Below are 23,052 nucleotides of genomic sequence, written 5' to 3'. Positions count from 1 at the left end.
TGGCTTCGGAGGAGGGTGCAGCATTTTCTGTGGTGCTGCGCAAGGCGGCTGAGGCCCTTGGGCTCGAGTTGCCTGCCGTGGCTGTGAGGACCAACATCCTCACTGAGGTGCTTCAAACCTCAGCAAGCTCCACTGAGCCTCTGCTGCCGTTCAACGAGGCCCTCACTGACGTTCTGCAGGGCACCTGGTCCAAGCCCTCCACAGTTCCTCCTGTGGATAGGAACGTTGCCAGGCGCCACCGCCCTGCTCCGGGCGACCCCAGTTTCCTGTCCCAACACCCCACCCCCGAGAGTCTGGTTATCCAGGCCTCTACTTCCCAATCCTCCTTCCCGACCGCTCCGCCGGACCGGGATTCCAAGAGACTCGAGCAGTTTGGCAAGAAACTGTTCTCGTCCCTTAGTTTGGGCCTGCGGTCCTTAAATACCGCCTGTCTCTTGGACCGTTATTCCCATTCCCTGTGGGATACGGTGGAGGACGTGCTGCCCCTGTGTCCGGAGGAGGTCCGGACGCGTCTTACCCAGGCTTTGGCCGATGGGAGGGATGCAGCACGGCACGCCATAAGATGTGGGCTTGACACCACGGACTCGCTAGGTCGGGCGATTTCCACCACGGTGGCGCTCCGCCGCCACGCCTAGATGCGGTCCACGTCATTTTCCGGGGATGTCCAGAACACCCTCATGGACATGCCCTTTGATGGCACTCGCCTGTTTGGTGAGAAGGCGGACAGTGCGCTGAACCGCTTTAAGGACTCCCGGGCTACGGCCAAGTCCTTGGGCCTCTCGGCTCCGCGGGCGCACACCTCCGCTTTTCGCCCCTTTCGTGGCCAAGGAAGGGGCGCCTCCTCACGTCCGCAAAGCCACCAGCCGCAGAACCAACCTGCGCGCGGACGTGGCTTCCGCCGTGGCGGAAATGGAGGCCGACTTGGTCAGCCCACATCCACCCCGGCAGCATCCGCCTCAAAGCCTTCCTAGTCCGAGCTTTCAGGCCCATACCACGCCAGTGGGCGGCAGAGTTCGCCATCACCTGCTCCACTGGCGGTCCATAACATCGGACAGGTGGGTGCTGCAAATCGTCCGAAGGGGCTACTCCCTCCCCTTCGAGACGACCCCTCCAGCCATGCCACCGCAGCACCACCGTATCTCGGGGGATCATTTGGATCTTCTCCGCGAGGAAGTTTCGGCTCTCTTGGCCAAGGGGGCCGTCGAGCGCGTTCCGAGTCCAGAAGTAGGTCGTGGTTGTTATTCCCACTACTTTCTGGTTCCCAAGAAGGGCAAGGGGGGCCTGCGCCCTATCTTGGACCTCCGGAACGTCAATGCCTTCCTCCGAAAGGAAAGGTTCAAGATGCTAACGTTGGCTCAGGTTTTAGCTGCCCTAGACCCTGGAGACTGGATGGTAGCGTTGGACTTGCAGGACGCATATTTCCATATCCCCGTCCTGCCGGCCCACCGGCGTTACCTGCGGTTCACGGTGGGCCAAGAGCACTTTCAGTTTACCGTGCTCCCCTTCGGCCTCACCAGTGCCCCTCGGGTGTTCACGAAAGTGATGGCGGTGGTCGCAGCTCATCTGCGCAGATCAGGGGTCCCAGTCTTCCCCTATCTCGACGACTGGTTGTTGAAGGCGGGCTCGCCCCAGGCAGTCGTCTCCCACCTCCAGACTACGGCGGATCTCCTGCATTTGCTGGGGTTTTCCATCAACGTGCCGAAGTCACACTTGAGTCCCTCTCAGAAGCTCCTCTTCATCGGAGCGGTTCTCGATTCGGCGCAGTTCCGGGTCCATCCACCGGAACAGCGGGTCCGGGATATACAGGCCCTGATTCCCATCTTTCGGCCTCTATCCCGGGTTTCGGTCAGGCTAGTGTTGCGGCTTCTGGGGCTGATGGCCTCCTGCATCCTACTAGTGCATCACGCCAGGCGGCGCATGCGGGCTCTGCAGTGGGACCTGAAGTTTCAGTGGGCCCAGCATCACGGCAACCTGTCCGACCATGTCTTGATCTCGGAGGGTACTGCACAGCAGTTGCAGTGGTGGCTCACGGACCGCGAGTGGGTCAAGGGCAAGAGCCTCTCCCTTCCCCAACCGGAGCATGTCGTAGTGACGGATGCGTCCCTCCTGGGATGGGGTGGCCATATGGGAGAGGCGGAGATCAGAGGCCTCTGGTCTCCGGCGGAGTCTCGTCTCCACATCAACCTGTTGGAGTTGAGAGCGATCCGGCTTGCGCTGAAAGCCTTCCTTCCCTCTGTCAGGGGAAGTGTCGTGCAGGTGTTCACGGACAACACCACCGCCATGTGGTACTGCAACAAACAGGGCGGGGTGGGGTCGTGGACCCTTTGTCAGGAGGCTCTGCGCCTCTGGACATGGCTGGAACACCAGGGCGTCACCCTGGTGGTTCAACATCTGGCGGGCTCTCTGAACGCCAGAGCAGACGAACTCAGCCGCCGGTGCATGATGGATCACGAATGGCGTCTGAACTCCGAAGTGGTGCAAGGCCTCTTTCAGCAGTGGGGAGAGCCTTGGTTAGATCTATTCGCCACCGAAGAGAACGCGCAATGTCAGCAGTTCTGCGCGTTGGAATTTCCAAGGCGGCACTCGCTCGGCGACGCTTTTCGTCACGAGTGGAGTTGCGGTCTGTTGTACGCCTTTCCGCCTATACCACTTCTGCCCAGAGTGCTGAAGAAGATCAGGCGCGACCGGGCCCAAGTCATCTTGGTGGCTCCGGATTGGGCACGAAGATACTGGTATCCCGAGCTACTCAGTCTGTTGACCGATCCCCCGATACGTCTGCCCCTTCGGGAGGATCTTCTGTCGCAGCAGCAGGGGACGGTCCTCCACCCGAACCTGTCCAGCCTCCACCTCCATGCGTGGAGATTGAGCGGCGGCAGTTGATGCCATTTGACTTGCCTCCTGAAGTCTGTGATATCATTCTGGCAGCCAGGCGTCCCTCCACAAAGTCGGTATACGCCTGCCGGTGGAACAAATTTGTGGCATGGTGCACAGCAAAGGCTGTGGATCCCCTTTCCGCCCCTCTTTCTGAGGTTCTCCTCTTCCTTCTTTCTCTGGCCCGGCAGGGCTCTGCCCTGGGCACCCTGAAAGGTTATCTTGCTGCCATCTCCGCCTTCTTGCGGCTTCCTGATCAGCCTTCTCTTTTCAAGTCCCCTGTGGTTACACGCTTTCTCAAAGGCATTACACACACGTTCCCTCCTGTCCCTTTTGTAATGCCTCAGTGGGACTTGAATCTGGTTTTGACATTCCTGATGTGCGCTCCCTTCGAGCCTCTTCACAATTGCCCTCTTCATCTTCTAACTCTAAAGACTGCTTTTCTGGTAGCCATCACCTCGGCTAGACGGGTGAGTGAGCTCCAGGCTTTATCTTCAAAGCCTCCTTTTCTATCTGTTCATCCGGACAAGGTTGTCCTTCGGCCTCGTCCTTCCTTTCTTCCTAAAGTGGTGACTCCATTTCACCTTGGGCAGTCTGTCACCTTGCCCACCTTCTTTCCGCCTCCGCATCCTTCCAAAGAGGAAGAGAGGCTTTACCGTCTGGACCCAAAACGTGCGCTCTCCTTTTATCTGGACCGCACAAAACAGTTCCGGGTGGACGACCAGCTTTTTGTTGGGTACGTGGGCGCTAAGAAGGGGAAAGCTGTGCACAAACGAACCATCTCTCGGTGGGTCGTTTTGTGTATAAAAATCTGCTATTCCTTGGCTAAAAAGGACCCTCCTGTTGGGCTGCGCGCCCATTCTACTCGGGCCACGGCGGCTACTACTGCCTTGGGACGGGGAGTCCCTTTGCAGGACATCTGTCAGGCGGCGACGTGGGCTTCGCTACACACGTTTGCCAGGCATTATTGCCTTGACAGCCAAGTCCGGAGGGATGGCTTCTTTGGCCGTTCTCTCCTCCAGGACTTTCTGGTGTGATCTTGGTTCGCAGACCCACCACCGGGGATGGTATTGCTTGGGTATCTATTCTAAGGTGAGGAATCTAACTAACGTGTTTCTTTCAGATGAACAAGTTACTAACCTTCGGTAACGATGTATCTGTAAGAAACATTAGTTAGTTAGATTCCTCACCGACCCTCCCATCCTCCCCGTTCTGCGAACTGACATCTAGGGTTAAGGTTATCCTTTCAGGCCCCTAGATTTTATTTTTGGCACCAGTGTCGGTCTTTGCATGGCTCTGCGTTCCTGGCGCGGAAGGCTATGTACAAGAACTGACGTCAGCGCGCGAGGGCGGCGTCTAAGTACTCCGACGACGTCATCCCGGCGCACGACGCCGACGACGGACGCGGAGCCGCAGACGACGCCTAGCGACGCGCAAGGGGTATTGCTGACGAAAAATCTTCCGGATCCGGTCTGACGCCTGGGGATATTCTAAGGTGAGGAATCTAACTAACTAATGTTTCTTACAGATACATCGTTACCGAAGGTTAGTAACTTGTTCTAATGGACCACACTTGTGGACGGACTGCATTATTGAACAGACGCCTTATGTGGAGAGAGATATGCTGTTGTGCTCCGAATGGCGGGCTGGTCGCTTTCCTACATCCTGGTTCATCTGGGTAGCCCGGAAGCGGGCAGAAGGTTCGATTGTGTTATTCTGTGAAGTTCAATAAAAGTCTGTTAAAAAAAAAAATGAGATTGAAATAAACCTATCAATGTTGTCTAGAAGCCATTGCAACTGTTTTTAGTACCCTGTTTACAACTTAACTCTTAACTTGTTTCTCCCAACATTGACTTGGTATTCCCTCGGGTATTTAGCAGCCTGAAAATGACATCTTAAATGCATGAGTGATTTTAGCTCAAGTCATTTATCCAACAAGGTTAATTCTATTGCACTCTGAAACATCCTTACGTCCTTTTACTTCACATTCTTGGAGCGCATTTGGATGCATTTGCTGTTAGGAATTGCAGGCTTTGACTTTGTGGTCATATCCAAAGCACCATAGACTTATTGTTGCAGTCTTTGCAGTTTCGGACACGATGGAGAAAAAATGCACCTATTGATTATAAAAAAAGAGAAAACTTTGAGTAATAACTGTTCTGGGAGGAGATGTGAAGAGTTCCAGATCGCGTTAATAGCGCTGATAATAGGGAGTTAACGTCAGCACAGCACACCAACGGGTGCGCTTTATAGATTTTGTGATATCACAAGGAGCCACGTGCAGTTCCAAGGTGAAGCGGGTCACCCCTACCGGTATGGGAGAGCTATCGACAGGGTACTGGTATATTTAAAAGGTGAGAAATCTATATGTAGATTCAGTATCCACCAGAAAGTGTTATCAAAGGTTTTTCCTTTAGCACAAACCTATCCAAAAGGCAGCGGACTGCTGCACAGGGTCACAAGCAACAATAGAGTCAACAATTGACTGGATGGGGAAGATGGGTTCTGAGAATGGAAGTAGGCAATTACTTTGTTGTGTTACCCTGTAGAGATGTTTAAGAAGCCTAGTTCTCAAGAAACGTCAAACGCCATCATCCTTTCAAAGATGTTGCAGAGGAGGTAAGGCTTAAGCTATATCATGGGTTATTTAGTGATTTTTGACATTCAGTTTTCTATATTGTCCTTTTTTGTAATTTGTAAACATTTGTTTAAACTTGATTCCATACTGCACTGGTAATGCTAGATGGATATGGGAATTTAGTCATCGTAATGGTGGCTGGATTGTCTAGGGTAGACATTTACAGAGTCCAATGCCTCATACTGTACTCATTAAGCATTTTCATTAGCACAGTTTCCTTCATTTTTTCAGTTTATATTTTCCACCAGTACCCATCCTTATATTCTTTTCTGCTTTATTCACCCCAATATGCTTAGTTCTAGCTTGCTGGGGTGGAGTTAGACGTTTGTCTGGAAGACACAAGACTACAGGTTCACAGGGTGACTATGACATCAAGAAGGATGCTTGTAGGAGGCTGGCTTAGTATATGGTGCACACTTATTTAAGAGAAGCACCTTGCACTAATCCAGACACCCCTTATTGTGGTGGTAGCGGTCTTAGACAACCTTAGAAAGCTCTTTAGGTTGTAGCTGTGGAGAGCAGCCCAGAAGGAGTGTTAAGCAGCTTGTTTTACTAGATCTAATCATGTAGTGTAGGTTAAATGAAAAAGAACCACACAGTCTAGTTATAAAAATGTCTATTTATTACACAACACTCATTAACACAGTGGTATATCTCCTACCCGGAGAGATCAACACAAATACACAAAAATACTTCAATTGCAAGAGGTAAGTAAGCACAATACACAGTGGTCTCCGGGGGTAGACCAAACCATATACTAAGAAAGTGGAATGTTAACTGCAACCAAAGTCAGGACTTGGACCAGGGGACTCAGAAGAGCTGGGGACACAAGAAACCACCCAAGGTAAGTACCCAGGAACCCCACGGAGGCTGTGTACAGAGTGAAAACGCAGCTGTGTACTCGATAGACGTCCACGGGAAAGTTGCGATTGCAGTTTTGAAGAAGGACACTTCCCAGTGGACCCTGAATAAACCCCATGGAAGAGAGAAGGTTGAAAAGTCACCCCATCCACTGATACCCCAGGAACCAGGATACCTACACCCGGGAAGCCGGGTGCATAGGTGTAAAGTGACGTTGGAAACCGCCAGAGATCACAATGTAGGACTTCAGTAAAGATGCAGCTAGCGAAGTCTGTGCACGATTCTAGTGGAATCCAAGGGTGGATTCTTTAAGAGAAGAAACTGAAAGCAGAGGGGACAGAGTGTATTACATTAGGAGGTGACCAGGAGGCACGGAAGAGCGATGCCCACCGATGATGGAAGATACAGGAGTGATTACGATGACCTTGTCACTGCAGCTGTGAGGACCAGGCAATGTTGAGGAAGACCAGGAGCCGTTCACAAGCTGTTCCAGTCGAGAACCAGGGGTTCGCTGTCTGGTGGGAGCACCAGCAAGCCTTGGCAGCAGCAAGAGATGTGCAAAACAATGAATGAGCTACGTTTGGACCAGCAAAGACCAAGGGACTCATCAAGTGCAGGAGAGTCAGAGCAGGCCCCGAGCAAGCTGGGGAGCCCAATGAAACAGGAGGACCCACAGGCTGCAGCCACAGGATTCGCAAGAGGACCTCGAGCAGCTCACCCACGATGAAGGCCCATGGTGTAGAGGATGCAATGAGGACAAAGATCTTGGCAGGAAGAGACGCTGGAGTTTCTTGTAACCCAAAGCTCTCTGGAGTGCAGAGCCAATAAGCCTGAACAACGGCTGGTCGACGCAGTGCACAGGGGTTCAGTCCCATCGGTTTCGACGAGGGATACTGGTCTCAAACTTGCAGAGAGGACAGGGTATACCTTGAGGGAGTTGCAGGAGCACCACCTGTGTTGCTGAGCCTTTCGAAGTCAGGAGCAGCAGACCAGCCAGCTTCGTTGCCGTGTCTGCAGATGCTGGGAAGTGACTCCTACACTCCAAGGGAGATTACTTTGGGTGTCCTTCATGCCCACAGGTCTGTTGAAGATCCTGGAAGAAGCACAGACACAGGCGATGAAGACGACTTGCAGAGCAGCAAGACCAGGAGCAACAGGAGTCTTCCTTGATGCAGTCTCGGTTCCAGGCGAAGTCCAAGTGTCCAGACGGTCGAAGAGTAATGTGGTTTCAGGCTTGAGCCTTGTCCCATTACGAATCTGAGAATCCACCCACAGGTAAGCCCTTTTTTTCCCCTAAGAAAGGGGTTAGGACGACTCCGGAGTCCCTCCCAGAGGAGGGGCTGGACATAGGGGAGGATACTCCCATGTCCGTTGTCCATATTCGTGCCAGAGTCCCAGAACTGGTTCTAACTCGATATGTAAGAAGGGCATCAAATGTGCCCTTCAAAGCAGTCAGGTGGCGCTGGCAAGCGCCCCCACCCCAATACACTAAGTCCTGTCTTAGAGGTGGTCACACCTCCCTGTGACAGGGACCTATTGTTTTACCTTCCCCTGCTCGAGCTCAGCAGCAGTAGGGCAAAACCGTGTTGGCAACAGCACTATCTTGCTGATAGACCCTGGAAGGCTGTTACCTGCAGTATTGGGGGCTTCCTGGAGGAGCTCGCAGTGCATGGAATCATACCTCTAACACCTGTAAAGGTATTGTGGTATGATTCCAACATGTAACCAAACATGCCCAGTTCAACACAGCAGCTATATAGTTAGCCATTGCATAATGAAGCATGGCCATTATATGTATCAAAATGGCTGACTTCATTTACGAAGCCTGAAGAATCAACTCTGAGGTTTGTAGGAGGTGTCCTGCTCTTGCAGGGTCACCTTCACACTTGTAACCCAGCACCCTGCCTTCAGGATTGAAAGGCCTACCTAAGAGGTTATTTACAGGTTTTAATGGTAGTGACCTTAGATATATGAAAGCTTATATCTTTCGTTAGTGGTGCTAGCACCAGCTTACACAGGCTGCAGTGGCAGGCCTGTAGTCACAGTTTGAGTGGTCTCTCATTGGTGGCATAGTAGCCCACGGGAGACCCCTGGTTTACCTATGCCCTGTGTACCTTAGTACTATATATTAGGGACATACAGGGGTACACCAGTAGCCAATTGTGGAGGTACAGAAGTACTTACCAAGTCAAATGTAAAGAGGAAGCACAGTGACTGGGGTCCTGATTAGCAGGATCCCAGTCAAACTAGTCAAAAAAGCATACTGACACCAGTAAAAAGCAGGGGTAACCATGAAAGCAGATCCTGCTCTCCTACAATGCTGCATCAGCAATGAAGCTTCTCCTTGCAGGCCCAGCCTGATGTGTCATTGCTTCTCAAGGACCTTGAGAGCCTTGTTGCAGCAAAAATTACATTAATAATGTCCGTGCTCAGTGGAATAGGTTCACTAGTTAAAAACAGTCAACCCTGTAGTTTAAGCTTCCATTAACAACTTTATTTACATGTTCTCCCAGAAATCTCCTTTAATCAAGCACTATAAATTTTGCATCATTTACGCTACTTGCTCTATAGTGTCTACAACTCCCTCAGCTGCCACTTTTAATTTTTAATGCATCTCTCACAACTGTACTTTTTATTACCCCAGTTCACGGTCATCTGCTTGGGGCACCTGAAATCTCAGAATGTCTCCATTCTCTGTTGCCCGAGCCCCAGGCACAGTAATTTGTTGTCCCACCGTCAGCAACCCCACACCCAGAGCCAACTCAGCTTCCCACTTAGCTGCTCTAGGCATAAACAATCTTCTTCTTCACAGAACACCATGCTGTCATAGTATCCAGCACGATAAATGGATTCACTTTGGGGAACAGTGAGTGTATTTACGATGGTGGTTTGTGTTCATCAAGTACACTTCTGCTATTGACATACCCCTCACACACTCTATGCTCATTCATACAATGCACATTTGATAATGTTCTTAATTCAGTTATTGTAGGGTAATTTATAACTTAGGGTGGCGCCATTTATCATTTCCATACCAATGCTGAAGAGCTTGAGGTGCAGTATTCTTTCTGCTTTGAGCAGCTCTTTGGAGGGCAGCATTGGGAATTACTGTTGTCCACTACGCCACTTCCACAATGGTTTGCCAACTGCTACAAACTCTCCTTGCCCTGCATTAAGACATTGTTTAATTTTCACCTCTAAATTGAACCCTTATTGACAATGTGTGAACACAAGTAGGGTTTCAAAATCCTGTTGCAAATCAACATTGAGGATATTGTGACAATAAGATGATGTACAAGTGAAAATGTTGCTTCATATTGACGAAGGAATGCATTGAGTTCATAAGACTGAGATTTGTAGTAAGGTACAAATTACAGGGAATTATTTTACACATGCTGTATCTGTTTTCAGTTTTTTTTTGCTTCAAAGTATTTTATGATATCTTTTGAAATCATTTATATGGCTGGTTATCACATTTGAATATATTTATTTTATTTTAGTGTCTCAGCTTCTGGTCACTCTGCATCACGGATTATATCGTGGAACAACTATCTTTCCAGCATTAAAACTGAAATTCAAAATATTCAGGTAAATTAACTGAGCTAATTTGTCAGCTACAGTGTTTCTCTTCTATTATGTCCCTTATAGTTGCTTTTCACTACTTCATCTAATGCAGTAGTTTCACAATATATTACCTGGATCAACCAATCACACTCTTTAAATTTTATTTACAAATTGTTACGTAGCACTAATACACCAACTCACCTGCATATCTCCTGATCCAGACAACATGAATATAGTTCTACACCATGACAGTTACTGAAACCCTTTTATGAACCATTTTCCTACAAGAAAGTCAACAGAATGCCATGGATGCTTTCACTCCCTAGTTTCTCACATTGTAAATTCCGCCTGATGCCAGACTAGATGTGGAAAACTCTTGTGATAGCTCTCAAACACAAACCGGTCTCGGCTGTCGCAGCGCCATACAAGGCACGACCTAACGTATTATCGTCAGTTCTTTTTTTCCATAGATTTGGTGCTGATTTGTTTTTTTTCCAGCAGAAATTTGTTCCAAGTTGTTCTTTTTTGGCAGTGTGCTATGGCCATGTCTCCGCCAAAGGTCTCTGGCTTCAAGCAGTTCCATTCTTGCGACAAACAGCTGTTGATCTAGATTCTTGCATCTGCCCTTGGTGTTTGGGTTATAATCCTAACTCTGCTTCTTGTGAGAAGTACATCCTCATGCACTCGAAGGAAATCAAGAATAGGGAAGCAAAGCTTTTCATGAAGCAGGCCTTTGACAGGGACATTCCGGCTCCTACTACATATAAGTCTTGAAAATGGGAGCACTAATACACCCTCCTGCACAAGAAAATGGAAAACCGCAAGAGGCAATCTTCCTCGCCTCGATGTCACTTCCATTCTTGGCAGAACTCCAGCCTCTAACATCATCTGAGGATCCAATTCTGGTTCCTGGGAATGTAAAAGTGCACCCAGAGTTTCCCACACCTGCTCCCCAACACCCACAGGTTGTGGCCTCCACTCACTCCATTTTCAGAATTTTGATAGAGACTTCTAACCGCATTATTCCTTACCTTTTGAATGTCCCCAGGCGTCAGACTGGAATCAGAAACATTTGTGTTGCAATTCCCTCACGAGCCAACAGGTAGCACCGTGCGGTGTCGTTCTACCTCGTGCCACTCCTTTTCTATGTGAATGTGACATCAGGATATATATATCTCCCGCTGGTGTAAGTTCCTTTCTTTTTCATGCCAACCAACGCAGATTCGGAGCTTCAGCTGTCATTTGACAGATCTTACTTTTTCCTCATTAATCTACGGGTGCTGACAATGTCACCTAAACTTAAAGGTTTTAAACCATATAAGGACTGTACTCAATAGATGTTGGTTAAAGACCCTCATGACATCTGCCTTTGGTGCCTTGGCTCCATCCACTATTTGAAGTTGTGTTCATTATGTGCCAAGATGAACCAAAAGACAATCTGCAACCGCCAGGCAAAGCTCGCTGTTGCCAAACTGAATGAGCCAAAGACTCGTTCTCAGTCAAAATGGATGGTGAGACAATCCTGGTCGAAGACGAGGGCCCTCTCGTTCCCCAGTTCGCTTTCGTGATCGGCTTTCGTCAGTCAGGTAAGTTGACGAGGAGTGTAGGAGGCTGGCTTAGGATATGGTGCACACTTAAAGGAGTGATGCACCTTGCACTAATCCAGTCAACCATTATGGTGATTTTAGTGGTCTTTGATAACCTTAGGCTCTCAAAGTGGTTGCTGTGAAGAGCAGCCTTTAGGCCTATCTTGGAGGGTAAAGCATCTTGTTTTACCACATTTAATCAGTACTGTAGATTAGATGAAAAAGAACCGCAGAGTGATAATAATAAAATACGTCTATTTATTACGCAACACAATCACTAACACATGATATCACCTAGCCAGCGATATCAACGATACACATGAAAATACTTTAAAGAAATCAGGTAAGTAGAACAATATACACTGGTCTACAGGGGGGATCCAAACCATATGCTAAAGAAGTGGAATGCAAACTGCAAACAAGAACGAGACTTAGACCAAAGGACTCGGAGAACAAGGAACCACCCAAGCTAAGTACATAGGAACCCCACGGAGGCTGTGTGCAGAGTGGAAACACAGCTGTGTGCCCACTGGAATTCTATAGAGAAGTTGCAGTTTCAGTTTGAAAGAAAAAAGGTCCCTTCCCAGAGGACCTAGAGGAAACAGTTTGAAGGCCGGAAGGTTGGAGGGCCATACCACCCCTGGTTGCCCCAGGCACCAGGTTACCTGCACCAGGGAAACCGGGTGCGTAGGGGTGAACTGACATCGAAACCTCAGTAGACAACAATGGAAGACTTGGGAAGAAAAGCCTCTGGAGAAGACTCTAAAATCCGGTGGATCATAGGGTGTATTCTTGAAGAGGAGAACCTGCAAGCAGAGAGGACAGAGTCTATGCCACTCGGAGGTGACCACGAGGCATGGAAGCACAATGCCGACCCTTTGCCGGGAGCTCAGGAGAGTTAATGAGGAACTTGTTGCTGCAGCTGTGGGGGCAGGTGACCCTGGGGAAGACCAGGTCCCATGTCCAATGTCACTGTCTAGGTGGTCGGTTTCTGGCAGGAGCACCAGCAAGCCTTGGTAGCCGCAACTGGGGTGGGAGACGAAAAGATGCAACCGTTGGGACCAGCAGGTCCGAAGGACTCACCAAGTGCAGGAGAGTCAGAGCAGGCCCAGAGCAAGCCGAGGAGCCCACCAAAGCAGAAGACCCTCAAGAAAACACGCTGGCCTAAGGCACAGGAGTTGCAAGAAGTCATCAGGCAGCTCACGAAAGATGGAGGCCCACGGTGCAAGGCCAGTGAGGACGCTGATCTTAGATGGATGAGGTGCTGGAGTCTGGAGCTTCTTGTAACTCGAAGATTTTTGGAATGCAGATCAAACAAGTGGACTCCCATGAGTGGCGTAATACATGTTGCAGCCCATGTGAGACCCCTGGTGTACCTATGCCCTGGGTACCAGCCAAATCTAACCTCTATGCCCAATCCAAGCCTAACTGATAGAGACTTCTAGCCGCAGATTCCTTAACTTTGAATTATCTCCAGGTGCCAGACTGGATCCGGGAACGTTCCACAGCAGTTCATCTGCGCGCCGGTAGGGGGCATCAAGTGACCCACAACAATGTTGTCCATCAGACGTGACATCAAAGAGTCCATGTAAGCCATCTCCCGATGCCTGACGTCAGTTTCTTCCTTTCCGCGTAGATCTGGAGAGTAGAACCTCTTACTATTTTGGCCTATCTCGATGTTTTGTCAGAAGCACAGTGTGCCTTTTTCTGAATCTAATCTGGGTTCTGTGGATGAGCATCGCGATCCAGGACCCTCATACTATTTGCATGTGGTGTCTGGGCATCCATCATGACTCCAAAGAGTGCGGCTCCTGTCTTCAGCTTCAGCGTTGTGGGAGCACCACATGATAATTTTTGGCGGCGTTGTGGTTGCAGGCCCCATGTCGGTTGCGGTCTTCTTCTCGTTCAGAGGACCACTCGAGGGACTGTTCCAGAAAGCCTTTCTGTGAGCGTTCTTTGTCTTTGATGGCGACTAGTAAGTCTCACCCTAATTGGTCGAAGTCCTGGTCTTCCCCGATGTTGCCGTGTGCATGTGGTGTCTATGACGCGTCTCAAATTCCTCCGGTTGCGGAGTCTGAGTGAGAGTCTGCCCCGCACCTTCCAGTATTCCCTGACACCGAGGTGACTCTGGATCAGATATGGGAATATTATCACCTCCCTTTGGTGTGTATCTCTGCCCCAAGGAGGCAGGAGGAGCATTGACTAACTTCACACCGGTTGGCCCCTCTCCGCGTTAACAAGGCCTTGTAGATCCGTGGTCGGATCCATATCGGCTCCAGTGCACAGCCCTTTGGGGTTCCCGTCTGTGACGCCAGTTTTGAATCTGCCGGCTCCGATGTCAATGGCACTGATCACCGCTACTGACTTCTCTCCGACGCCAGGGGTGGCATCGGCAGAGCGTTTTCTTACAGGCTACCTTCCTCCTTCAGAGGAGCCCTCTGCTGTTTTCCCTTTGGGAGACCAGTGTTTTGGTGAAGTCAGTGATGACATGAGTGACACTGCTCAGCCTCCACTGGAATTTCATTGGCTGTCTGATCTTGATAAGGCTTGTTTTTTTCCTCCTAGCCTCGTTACTGAGGTTAGCTCTGCTGTTGCTGAGCTTCAGAGGAGGGTTGCTGTGGGTCTTGAGCTACAGCTCCCTTCTGTGGAGGTGGCCATTGATCTCTTAATTGGGGTCCCTCATCAGGGCCTTCAGTGAAGCCCTTTTTGCTATTTTGTAGGGCTCTTGGGTTAAACCTGTCTCAGGGCCTCAGTGGACCAGTCTATAGAGCATAGGCACCGTACTGGCCCTGGAGACCCGGTCTGCCTCTTCCGGCAGCCAACTTCACACAGGTTTGTGGTTCAGGCTGCTGCAGTTCCCCTGACATCGGTGCCATTCCTGACGTCCCTCCAGACAGGGAGTCGAGGAGTCCAAATACTCTTGGTCGACATATATTTTCTGCCACCAGTTCTGCTTTACGGTCCCTTTATACCGCTTGTGTTCTGGGCCATTTTTCTCAAATGTCTTCTCCCCTCCATCCCAGATTGGACCTGGAACATTCTTACTCAGCCGCTCCAGAATGGCCGTCAGGTGGCTAAATAGCTGATTCAGTGTGGCATGGATACCACAGATTCCGTCGGGCGAGCCATGGCTCTTTCAGTGGCACTTTGCTGGCGTGTCTGGCTACGCACCTCTTGTATTTCAGAGGCTGTTCAGTCAACCTTGGTGGACATGCCTTTCTATGGTCAACATCTGTTTGACGCTCACGCCGACTCCGCTTTACTCCATTTTTGGGTTAGTCGGGATGGAGCAAACTCTTAAGTTCTGCTTGCCATATCGTCCGCTTCTCTTTTTTCCCATGTATTGAGCTTGTACGGGGAATGGTCTCCTTGTTTCATATGTTAGCCGTTCTAGGACGATGCCCATTGGCTTTTTTCTTTCACACTTGCTCTATTAGTGACACCTGGTGAGGTGCTCCTGCGTCCGACAGGTATTTTGTATTGCTTCCCAAACTGTCAATGACAGATTATGGTCCTCGTTATTTGGGTTGCATAATATTTTCTGGTCCTACTGGCTTTCCAAGCCTGTTGCTGCAGGGTAATCTTTTGTTTTTCTACCCAGGTTCTCTTTGTGGTATTTTGCTTGTCCTGTGCAGATTCACTGTTGTCTTGTTCCCTACGGGCATTCCTACATATGTTTGTGGCACTTTGGTACCCTTTATAGGGGACATCACATTGAGTGCTTTGGTAGGATGGTGCAAGGGGTTTCTCCTTGCTCTCCCTCCCCTCTGTTTTGTTCCCTGTATTCTCCTCACTAGCCTGGGTGTTTTTTCCTTGCACTTTATCTGGTGCCCTTTTTTCCTAGCAGAAGCAAGGAAAGATGGCTTAGTCCTTGGTCTAGGGTACATTGTTAGCTCCTGGCCTAGGCAATGTTCCTATTTTCTGGCTTAGCTCCTGTAGCAAAGTGCCCCTTTTTGCATGGTTACTACCCACTTTTTGCCTGATATCTGATGCACTTTGATTGTGTGCACTGGGTCGCTGCTAAACAGGGTCCCAGTGCCTGTGTTCCTTCCCAAAACTGTACCTTTGTTTCCACAGTTGGCACACCTCTGGCTCACATGTCAGTCCCTTGTAAAAGGCACCTGTGGTACCATGGGCCTTGTGGCCAGAGAGGGTCTCTAAGAGCTGCTGCATGTATTGTGCCTCCCTTAGAGACCCCTCACCAAACGCAAACACCCTGCCATTTCAGACTGTGTGTTCTGGTGCAGACAAAACTAGAGTCGACATGGCACACATCCCTGTGTGCCATGCCCACCAACCACTGCCTGTGGCATTGGTCAGTCACCCCTCTAGCAGGCCTCACAGCCCTAAGGCAGGGTGCCCTATACCACAGGTGAGGGCACACCTGCATGAGCAATGTGCCCCTACAGTGTCTGTGTCATTCAGAGACTTTGTAAGTGTAGTGTTGCCATATTGACTAGAGGGGCTGGGAGTTTGTCATTACGAACTCCACAGCTCCATGACAGCTTTACTGAATACTAAAGATTTTGGTATCAAACGCCTCAGCATATTAAACCTACACTGATGTTGGATTTATTACCAAATGTACTCAGAGGGCATCTTAGAGATGTCCCCTAAAAAACGACCAACTTCCTCATGTTCAGCTGACTGGTCTGCACCAGCCTGCCACTTTCAGAAATGTTTCTGATCCCGTGAGGTGGGAACCTTGTGCTCTTGTGAGTCAGGGACAAAGTCTGCTTGGAGTGGAGGTGCTTCACACCTACCCCAAGCAGGAAATGTGTTCAGGGCAGTGAGCCTCAAAGGCTTCCTTCCCTTTGATAAGCTAGCCAGGGCCTTTCCAGCTAGTGGAGATGCCAGCCCCCCTGACCTAGCCCCACTTTAGGCGGGAGGGTTGGTGGGAAAATTAGTAGTCAGGAGAGGTGTGTACCCTCTTTGCCAGGACCACCCCCAAGTGCCATGGACTGAGGTGATCCCCTCCTTATGAAATGCTCCATCTTGAATGGAAGGATTCTACCCAATCAGGTTAGGGGGATGCCCTCTCCACAAAGGGGAAATTCAGTCTTTGAGTGTATGCTATCATTTCTTGCCTGAGTGTGTGCAATAAATAGCCCTCTGATAAGCCTAACTGCTCGACCACACTACTGCAAATAGAGCTTTTAGTATTATCTACTTGAGCCTCTGTAAGCCTTTGGGAATGCACTGGATTCTGTGCACACTATACTTTACTTTGGTATAGTATATACAAAGCCATCTTCCTACAAGCATACAAACAGTAATAAACGGAAACACACAACACAAGAGGAATCCCACACCAATGTAGAAAAAAAATAAAATGTAATAAATTATTTATAACCAAAACAACAAAAATGCAGTCAGTAGAAACGCAGATATGCAAATTTAAAGAAGCCAAGTGGAAAGAAGCAAAAAGTGCCAACCGCAGTCATCTGGTTGCGGTAGACCGAGGCCGAGTCACAAGTTCAGGCAGGCCGCAACCATTTTCTCCTACTATAGGGTAAAGCAGGACGAATACAAGTCTGATTTCAGTCCACTGAAAAAGTTCCTTGTGGCCTGGGCATCGATATGTCCTTGCTGGCTGCGAGCTGTGCAAGTGGATTGAGGAACTGTTGTCAAGAGCTTGGATATGATACGCACAGCAGTTGATAACCCTCGGCAAAGACCTGCAATGCAAAGTCCTCGAGGAAGTCAGTTGGGCTTGTGGAGTCTTGTGATGCATAAGAGCAGGAGACAAGCTACGTTGCGTTTGTCTGAGGTCAGGCTGCATCATCAGCGAAGAAGCTGCCAGTGCTTGCGAGGACTTGCGCTCTGTTGGATTGGCGTGGAGGAGTAGCTGTGTCACGCTGGGCCTGAGTCGATGGTGGCTGCATTGCACTGTGTCAAGATGTGATGAGGTGCGGCTATGTTGTAGAAGCCTGTTATGTCCCTGTGGCTTGAACAGGGGGCCTAGACTACTGAACCTTGGTTTTTGGTCTACACAGGAAGGCTAGATTCAGCAGGGCAGCTTAGAGCAGTAGGAGAGTCCTGGTGCAGTAAGAGCAAGTCTTAAGCAGCAGGGTAGACTTCACAGCTGGACAGTCCTCCTTCCTGGCAGGCTCCACAGTTCCAGACATGATCTGAAGAGTTGGGTCTGAAGTTGAGTTGGGTCTGAAGTTCCACTATTTGGAGCTGGTGCCTACTTTGAATTAGGAGAAGCTACGAGAGCCCTCCTCCTACACAGGTGTCTGGAATTTCCTGCCTCCCTGTCCTGGCCGCAGATTGTCTGGGGCACAAAAGACTAGTGTGAACCCCTGTTGAGTGTGAGTGTGATAAGACAGAGTCTTCATGATGTACAAGCGTGGTCGTTGGCCGCTCCGCTATCAAGTCAGAGATGGCTCATCTTGCCACGCCTATCCCCCTTTTTCTCACTGTCTGAAGGTAATACGAAATGACCAACTGCCAGCTACCCCTGATCACATGATCCAGCATACAGGCACCAAATGGTTGGGACGAGAAAATGGTAACGTTCTAAAAACAAATCGTACAAAGGGGATGGGCCTTTTAAGTCAGTTGGGATGGATATTCAAAAACTTGCATTGCTCCCGTGCTGAAATCATTAATTCAACACTTTTTTCATAAGATCAAGTAACTGTCTTAATCTTTTTATGATTTTTCGGACTTCATATTATTCAAGACATTTCAAAAACACCTTTTCATATTAATTGGACCACATATATTTTTATGAGGCACATTTCTGCAGCACTCTGTGGCTGCCCAATACATGTCCAATTTCCAAAATAAAATAATTTCAAACCAAATTATGGTTGATAAACATTCATCGTCTTAAAATATATGTTATGTTATTGGACATTTCTAGAGTGCACGTTCACCGGGAAGGTCTGTTGGCGCTAGGTAACTGATACGTCATTAAACCATTGTTACTGGTAAGCCTGTTTAAAGAGCCAGGTCTTCAGAAGCTGTCTCAATTTGATGTAATTGGAAGTCTGCCTACTCATCAATGGTAGTGTGTTCCATGCTCGAGGGACAGTACCAGAAAACCTACGCCCTCCAGTCCTGTGTTTCTTAAACGTGGGGATGGTCAGTTAGTGGAGGTGACTGGATCTCAATTCTCTTGTTGGACAGTATTTCGCAATCCGAGATTTCATGAAGGCTGGGCAGCTCATGTGTAACGCCTTAAACACCGTACAACATACATTAAACCTAGTTCTCTGCACCACTGGCAGCCAGTGGACGTCATTGGTCCGACATGAACAAAGAATTGCATATCCATGTTACATTTACACCAGTCAAATCATTTCATTGCTAATGTGGTCTCTATTATTAGTCTTCTTCATGACCTCTTTTTTTCAAGTCCAGCTATAGGGGTTATCTAGTGAACTTTGTTAAAATAGGCAACCATATCCTTTTTTCAGTATGGCCTACATGCCGTTGTCTCAATGTTCATAAATAACTTCCCATCAATGGCGACTACATGTTCTGAACCTCACATTTCTTTTAGGGTTCTCATCAGGGCCTGACTGGTTGGTTCTTAAGCTTCCTGTCAAGCATTTTATTTGCCGTATTTAATAAGTTCCCACTTCTCTGGTGGGTTTCACTCAATTCCCTTTACTTGTGAGATTATTGTTATTCCTATTGTGTGACCTCTCCTTTTCATTGAAAGGGTTTTCTGCTCCCCGAGTGGTTCTTTGGTGTCCTCTGGCATGTCCGACCCTCAAATGAAAAGGAGAAGTGGCGGTCGATGGAAGGATCAATTATTGAGGAACACTGGGAGGGGCGTGTGTGGGCCCTCCTCCCCAGAACCATAAAGGCCCAGTGATCCCAACCTCCAGGCTGGTTTAGGCTCAAGGGGATCTGGGACCCCATCTCAGAGCCCCTGTGAGGAACAGGATCATGGGAGCGGCGTTGAGAACCCACTCCCTCCCCTAAATCAGAGCAAGGGGACCCAGGACCCCATCTCCAGGCCCAGTGACTAAAAGAATCGAGCGCCATTGTAATTGCATAGTGATACACAAGATTCAAGAAAACTGACACAAATTTTTTTTAAATAACTGTATTTTTATATATTTTTAGACCAAAGCTAAAAAAGATCCACCGAAGGATTCCAGAGATATAGATTTGACAATGTGTAGTAAATATGCTTTTTTTCACTTAATTGCAAGCAAGCACATGGGCAAATTCAACGAATTACTTAGGTAGGTATCAATGGGGTTACTTCCAGTTACTTTGAGCGACCAGCAAGGTTCCCAGAAACATTACTGCAAAGGAAGGAGCAATCCTCAGTGAGTTCCAGGCACTTCTATCTCCTTGCTACAGGGTTCTATGGAAGTGGTCCTAATGTCTATGTCGAATATTGGTAGAGCGCGACTGTTACTCCAAGGAGTGTCCAAGCTTTAATGCAGAAAGAGCGATCAGCGTGAAATAGGAGGGGAAGGCTTAGGGACTGGAAAGGAGCCAAGTCTTATGTTTTTATCGAAACTCAGGTGTAGCCTTGATGCATCTGAGTGTCAACAGAGGTTTGCTCCACAGAGAGGGAACAATGCATGAGATACATGATGCTGAAGATGCTCAAGGATGTGATGCGGTTGACAGATATCTTACTGTGGCTACTCCTCGGTCCACGGATGGAGTGAGGCGGTCCTGGACATGGGGGTCGACACCCCTATAAGACCTCTTGGTCCTGGTAGAAGCCCAGTCACATGGCAATACGGTTACTTTCAAATCCTTTCCTGGGCTATAACTCTTCATCTGGGCAACTAAGGTGTGCACTCCTACAATTCTCCCGCATCCTGCGGACCTGGGTACAACTTTGAACGTCGGGTTCTGGTCTCTGGTGCTGCACTGCAGCAGACTGCAGATTCTGGGCTACCAACGTGCCCAGGAGGCTTCTTCAGCTGTTGTGGCCCTGTGCTGCGAACTACAGCTCAGCCAACTGATCTTTGGAGTCTCTTGCTTTAGGTGGGCTCAGGAATCAACCTCTCCACGAGAATGAAACATCAGGCATGTGAGAAGTTGGCCTGATATATGATGTCACTAATTCTATTGTACACCTTGTATCAGTCCAAACAACTCTTATGGTGATTGGTTGTAAAGTCAACCTTATAGACCAGCTATCCTAGTGGTAGCATGGACAAGAGCAGTCTTAGGCTAAACTCTGAATGGCATGTGAAGCCAGCTGTTATACCATCTGTAATCCCTTGAATACCAAATGAAAGGACACCACAACAGATATATATAAAAATAGAATGTATTTATTCTAGTCAAATCCTCAGCACTCTTTGAGATTCGAGGTAAGTATAACACAGTCTTATTTAAGCATACATTAAGTCACACAGGTAAGTAATACAGTTAGGCCCTAGGGGCCACGCAAACCATATACTAAGTAAGTGGTATAAGAACCACTGTCACGAACACAGGATAGGCCTAGGCCTAGGGATTTGCTGGGGCTACCCTATACTACCAAAGGTTAGGAAGTGGGAGGCCCACGGGATTCAGGTGCAGAGTGGAAACACTCACGCGTAATGCGTAAAAGTCGATAGAATTACTAGCAGTTAGAAATTAACAGTTTTAGGACACTTCTGGTATAGCTAGAAAGTCGAGACTCGGAAACTAGACCCTAGGATTGTCAATACCCTTGTGAGCACCGAAGTACCCAAGTTACCTAGCCCACGGGCTGCGGGTGCATAGGTGTGAACTTGCGTCGGGTTTCGTCGTTGACTTCTACGGATGCCTGAAGGAAAGTTGCTGACAGGCATTCAGTGAAGAGTGTCCGGTGGATCCAAGGAGGGGATCAAGAAGGAAGGAATCTGCAAGCAGAAGGGACAGAGTCTAGGTCACCAGCCAGGAGCCGGGAAGGAACCAGGAAGGAACCAGGCGATGTCGTGAAGATGCAGGTGAAGAGGTGAAGCTTGTCGCAGCAGCCACGGGTACCAGGAGACGTCGAGGACGACCAGGACCAGGAGGTGAGCTGTCCCACGAACGCTCTTGCTGTCGGCGGCGTCGAAGTCGAGTCAGGACCGAACAAGCCTTGGCAAGCGGAACCCACGCAGGATGGAGGACTTGCTTCTGGTGCAGACCAGGAAAGTCTGGGGTGCTTCTCTTTTACAGAGGAGCGGGTGCCAGTCTGGAGGAGCCGGACCAGCAAGATGAAACAAAAGGTTCGTCGTCGCAGAGGCTACTAGCCAACGGGCCAGCAACCGGACAACACGTCGAGCAACACAGGTGCAGAAGGGCCCCTCGCAGAACACGTGAAGTGTGGGGAGCTGGTCTTCTTTGCAGATGGTGCTCGGGATTGGGGCTTCTCAATTCCCCAAGCACAGCCTCGAGGGAGCCTCGGAAGTCGCGCTAGTCAGTTACTAGCCACTTTTCCCAAGTCGCCGGTCCCACGTCGCCTCCACGGGTCTCCGCTTCGCTGGAGATGTGGATCTGGTTCAGAGGTGTCTGGAAGTCTCGGCGCTGGTCAGTCTCTGCAGTCGTCCCTCGTAGGATTCAGTCGCAAAGCAAGCAGCGGTCGCTGGATGGTGCCTGGTTGCCCAGGGTGGTCACTCCTTGGCCACAAGGGAGATTTCTTCAGTCTTCTTCCTGAGGTCGAATGTCGAAGGTCCAGAGTTTCTGTTCAAGTTGCAGATTCAGGTTAATCTAATTTAGCAGGGCTCAGCTAGCTACTGATATACTGGGCTAGTGGGCTGGGCTACCTGCAAGGTCCCTCCTATGGGTGGGACCAGAAAGGGGAGTGGCTACACCCCCTTTCCTTTGTCCAGTTTTGCGCCAGAGCTGGGGCTGGAGTGCCCCAGCGCCAGTTTGAACTGGACTATGCATGGAGCACCTTGTGTGCCCCAGGCATGTCTCATTCCTTTCAGCCCTCCCTGCCCCAATACACTAAAGTCTGTCTGGGGAGGTGCTAGCACCACCCCAAGCAGGAAACCTATTGTCTAGGCTTCCCTGGCTGGGAGGGCTCCCAGCTGCAGGAGGTCAGACTCGTGTCTGTGGCAGCAGCATCCATTTTGTGATGCTGAGGCTTTGGTGAGAGTTAAACAGCAAAGTAGAATATTAACATGTCTCTCCCTCTAGAAGGGAGGAATAATATCCTCATCACCAGAAATGGTATGGGGGTATTATTCCAAAGTGTTAGACACCTTACACGACATGTTTTGATAAAGCCAAACCATAGTTACCATAACCATTTAAGATTATAAGGTACTTTAAGAGTATATGGTAGGCTTTATCATAGAACAGCTATAAGGACATGGTTTCGAAAGCTGCAGACAGGCTCAGCTCATGCTAGAGCACCATCTCACATGTTACCAAGCACTCTGCCTCCAGGATTGTTAAGGCCTGCCATAGGAGTGGCTGATAGGTACACATGTGTCTATATATAAGGTAGGTATAGGATTACCACACCTAAGCAAGGGGTGATTACACGACCTTGCCCCAGCTGAGTGATCAGCCAGTTGTGTCATAATGGAAGGCCAGGCCAGGGGTGGCATAATACATGCTGCAGCCCCTGGTAGGCCTAGGGTA

General features: G+C 49.2%; 1 protein-coding gene across 3 annotated transcripts in view; it reads left to right on the top strand.

Moving 5' to 3' along the window:
* Positions 1–23,052, top strand: part of LOC146801785 (E3 ubiquitin-protein ligase TTC3-like) — a 1,762,960-nt gene that overhangs the window by 1,468,696 nt on the left and 271,212 nt on the right. For all 3 annotated transcript variants that reach the window (XM_085621278.1, XM_085621277.1, XM_085621276.1), the window contains exon 40: positions 9,871–9,958. In XM_085621278.1, coding sequence (XP_085477404.1) covers positions 9,871–9,958 — 88 coding nt within the window. The remainder of the gene's footprint in view (positions 1–9,870; positions 9,959–23,052) is intronic.

This window comes from Triturus cristatus, chromosome 8 (genome assembly GCF_964204655.1).
Source record: "Triturus cristatus chromosome 8, aTriCri1.1, whole genome shotgun sequence".
NCBI classification, from domain to species: Eukaryota; Metazoa; Chordata; class Amphibia; order Caudata; family Salamandridae; genus Triturus; species Triturus cristatus.
This window is presented reverse-complemented; position numbering and strand designations above follow the sequence as displayed.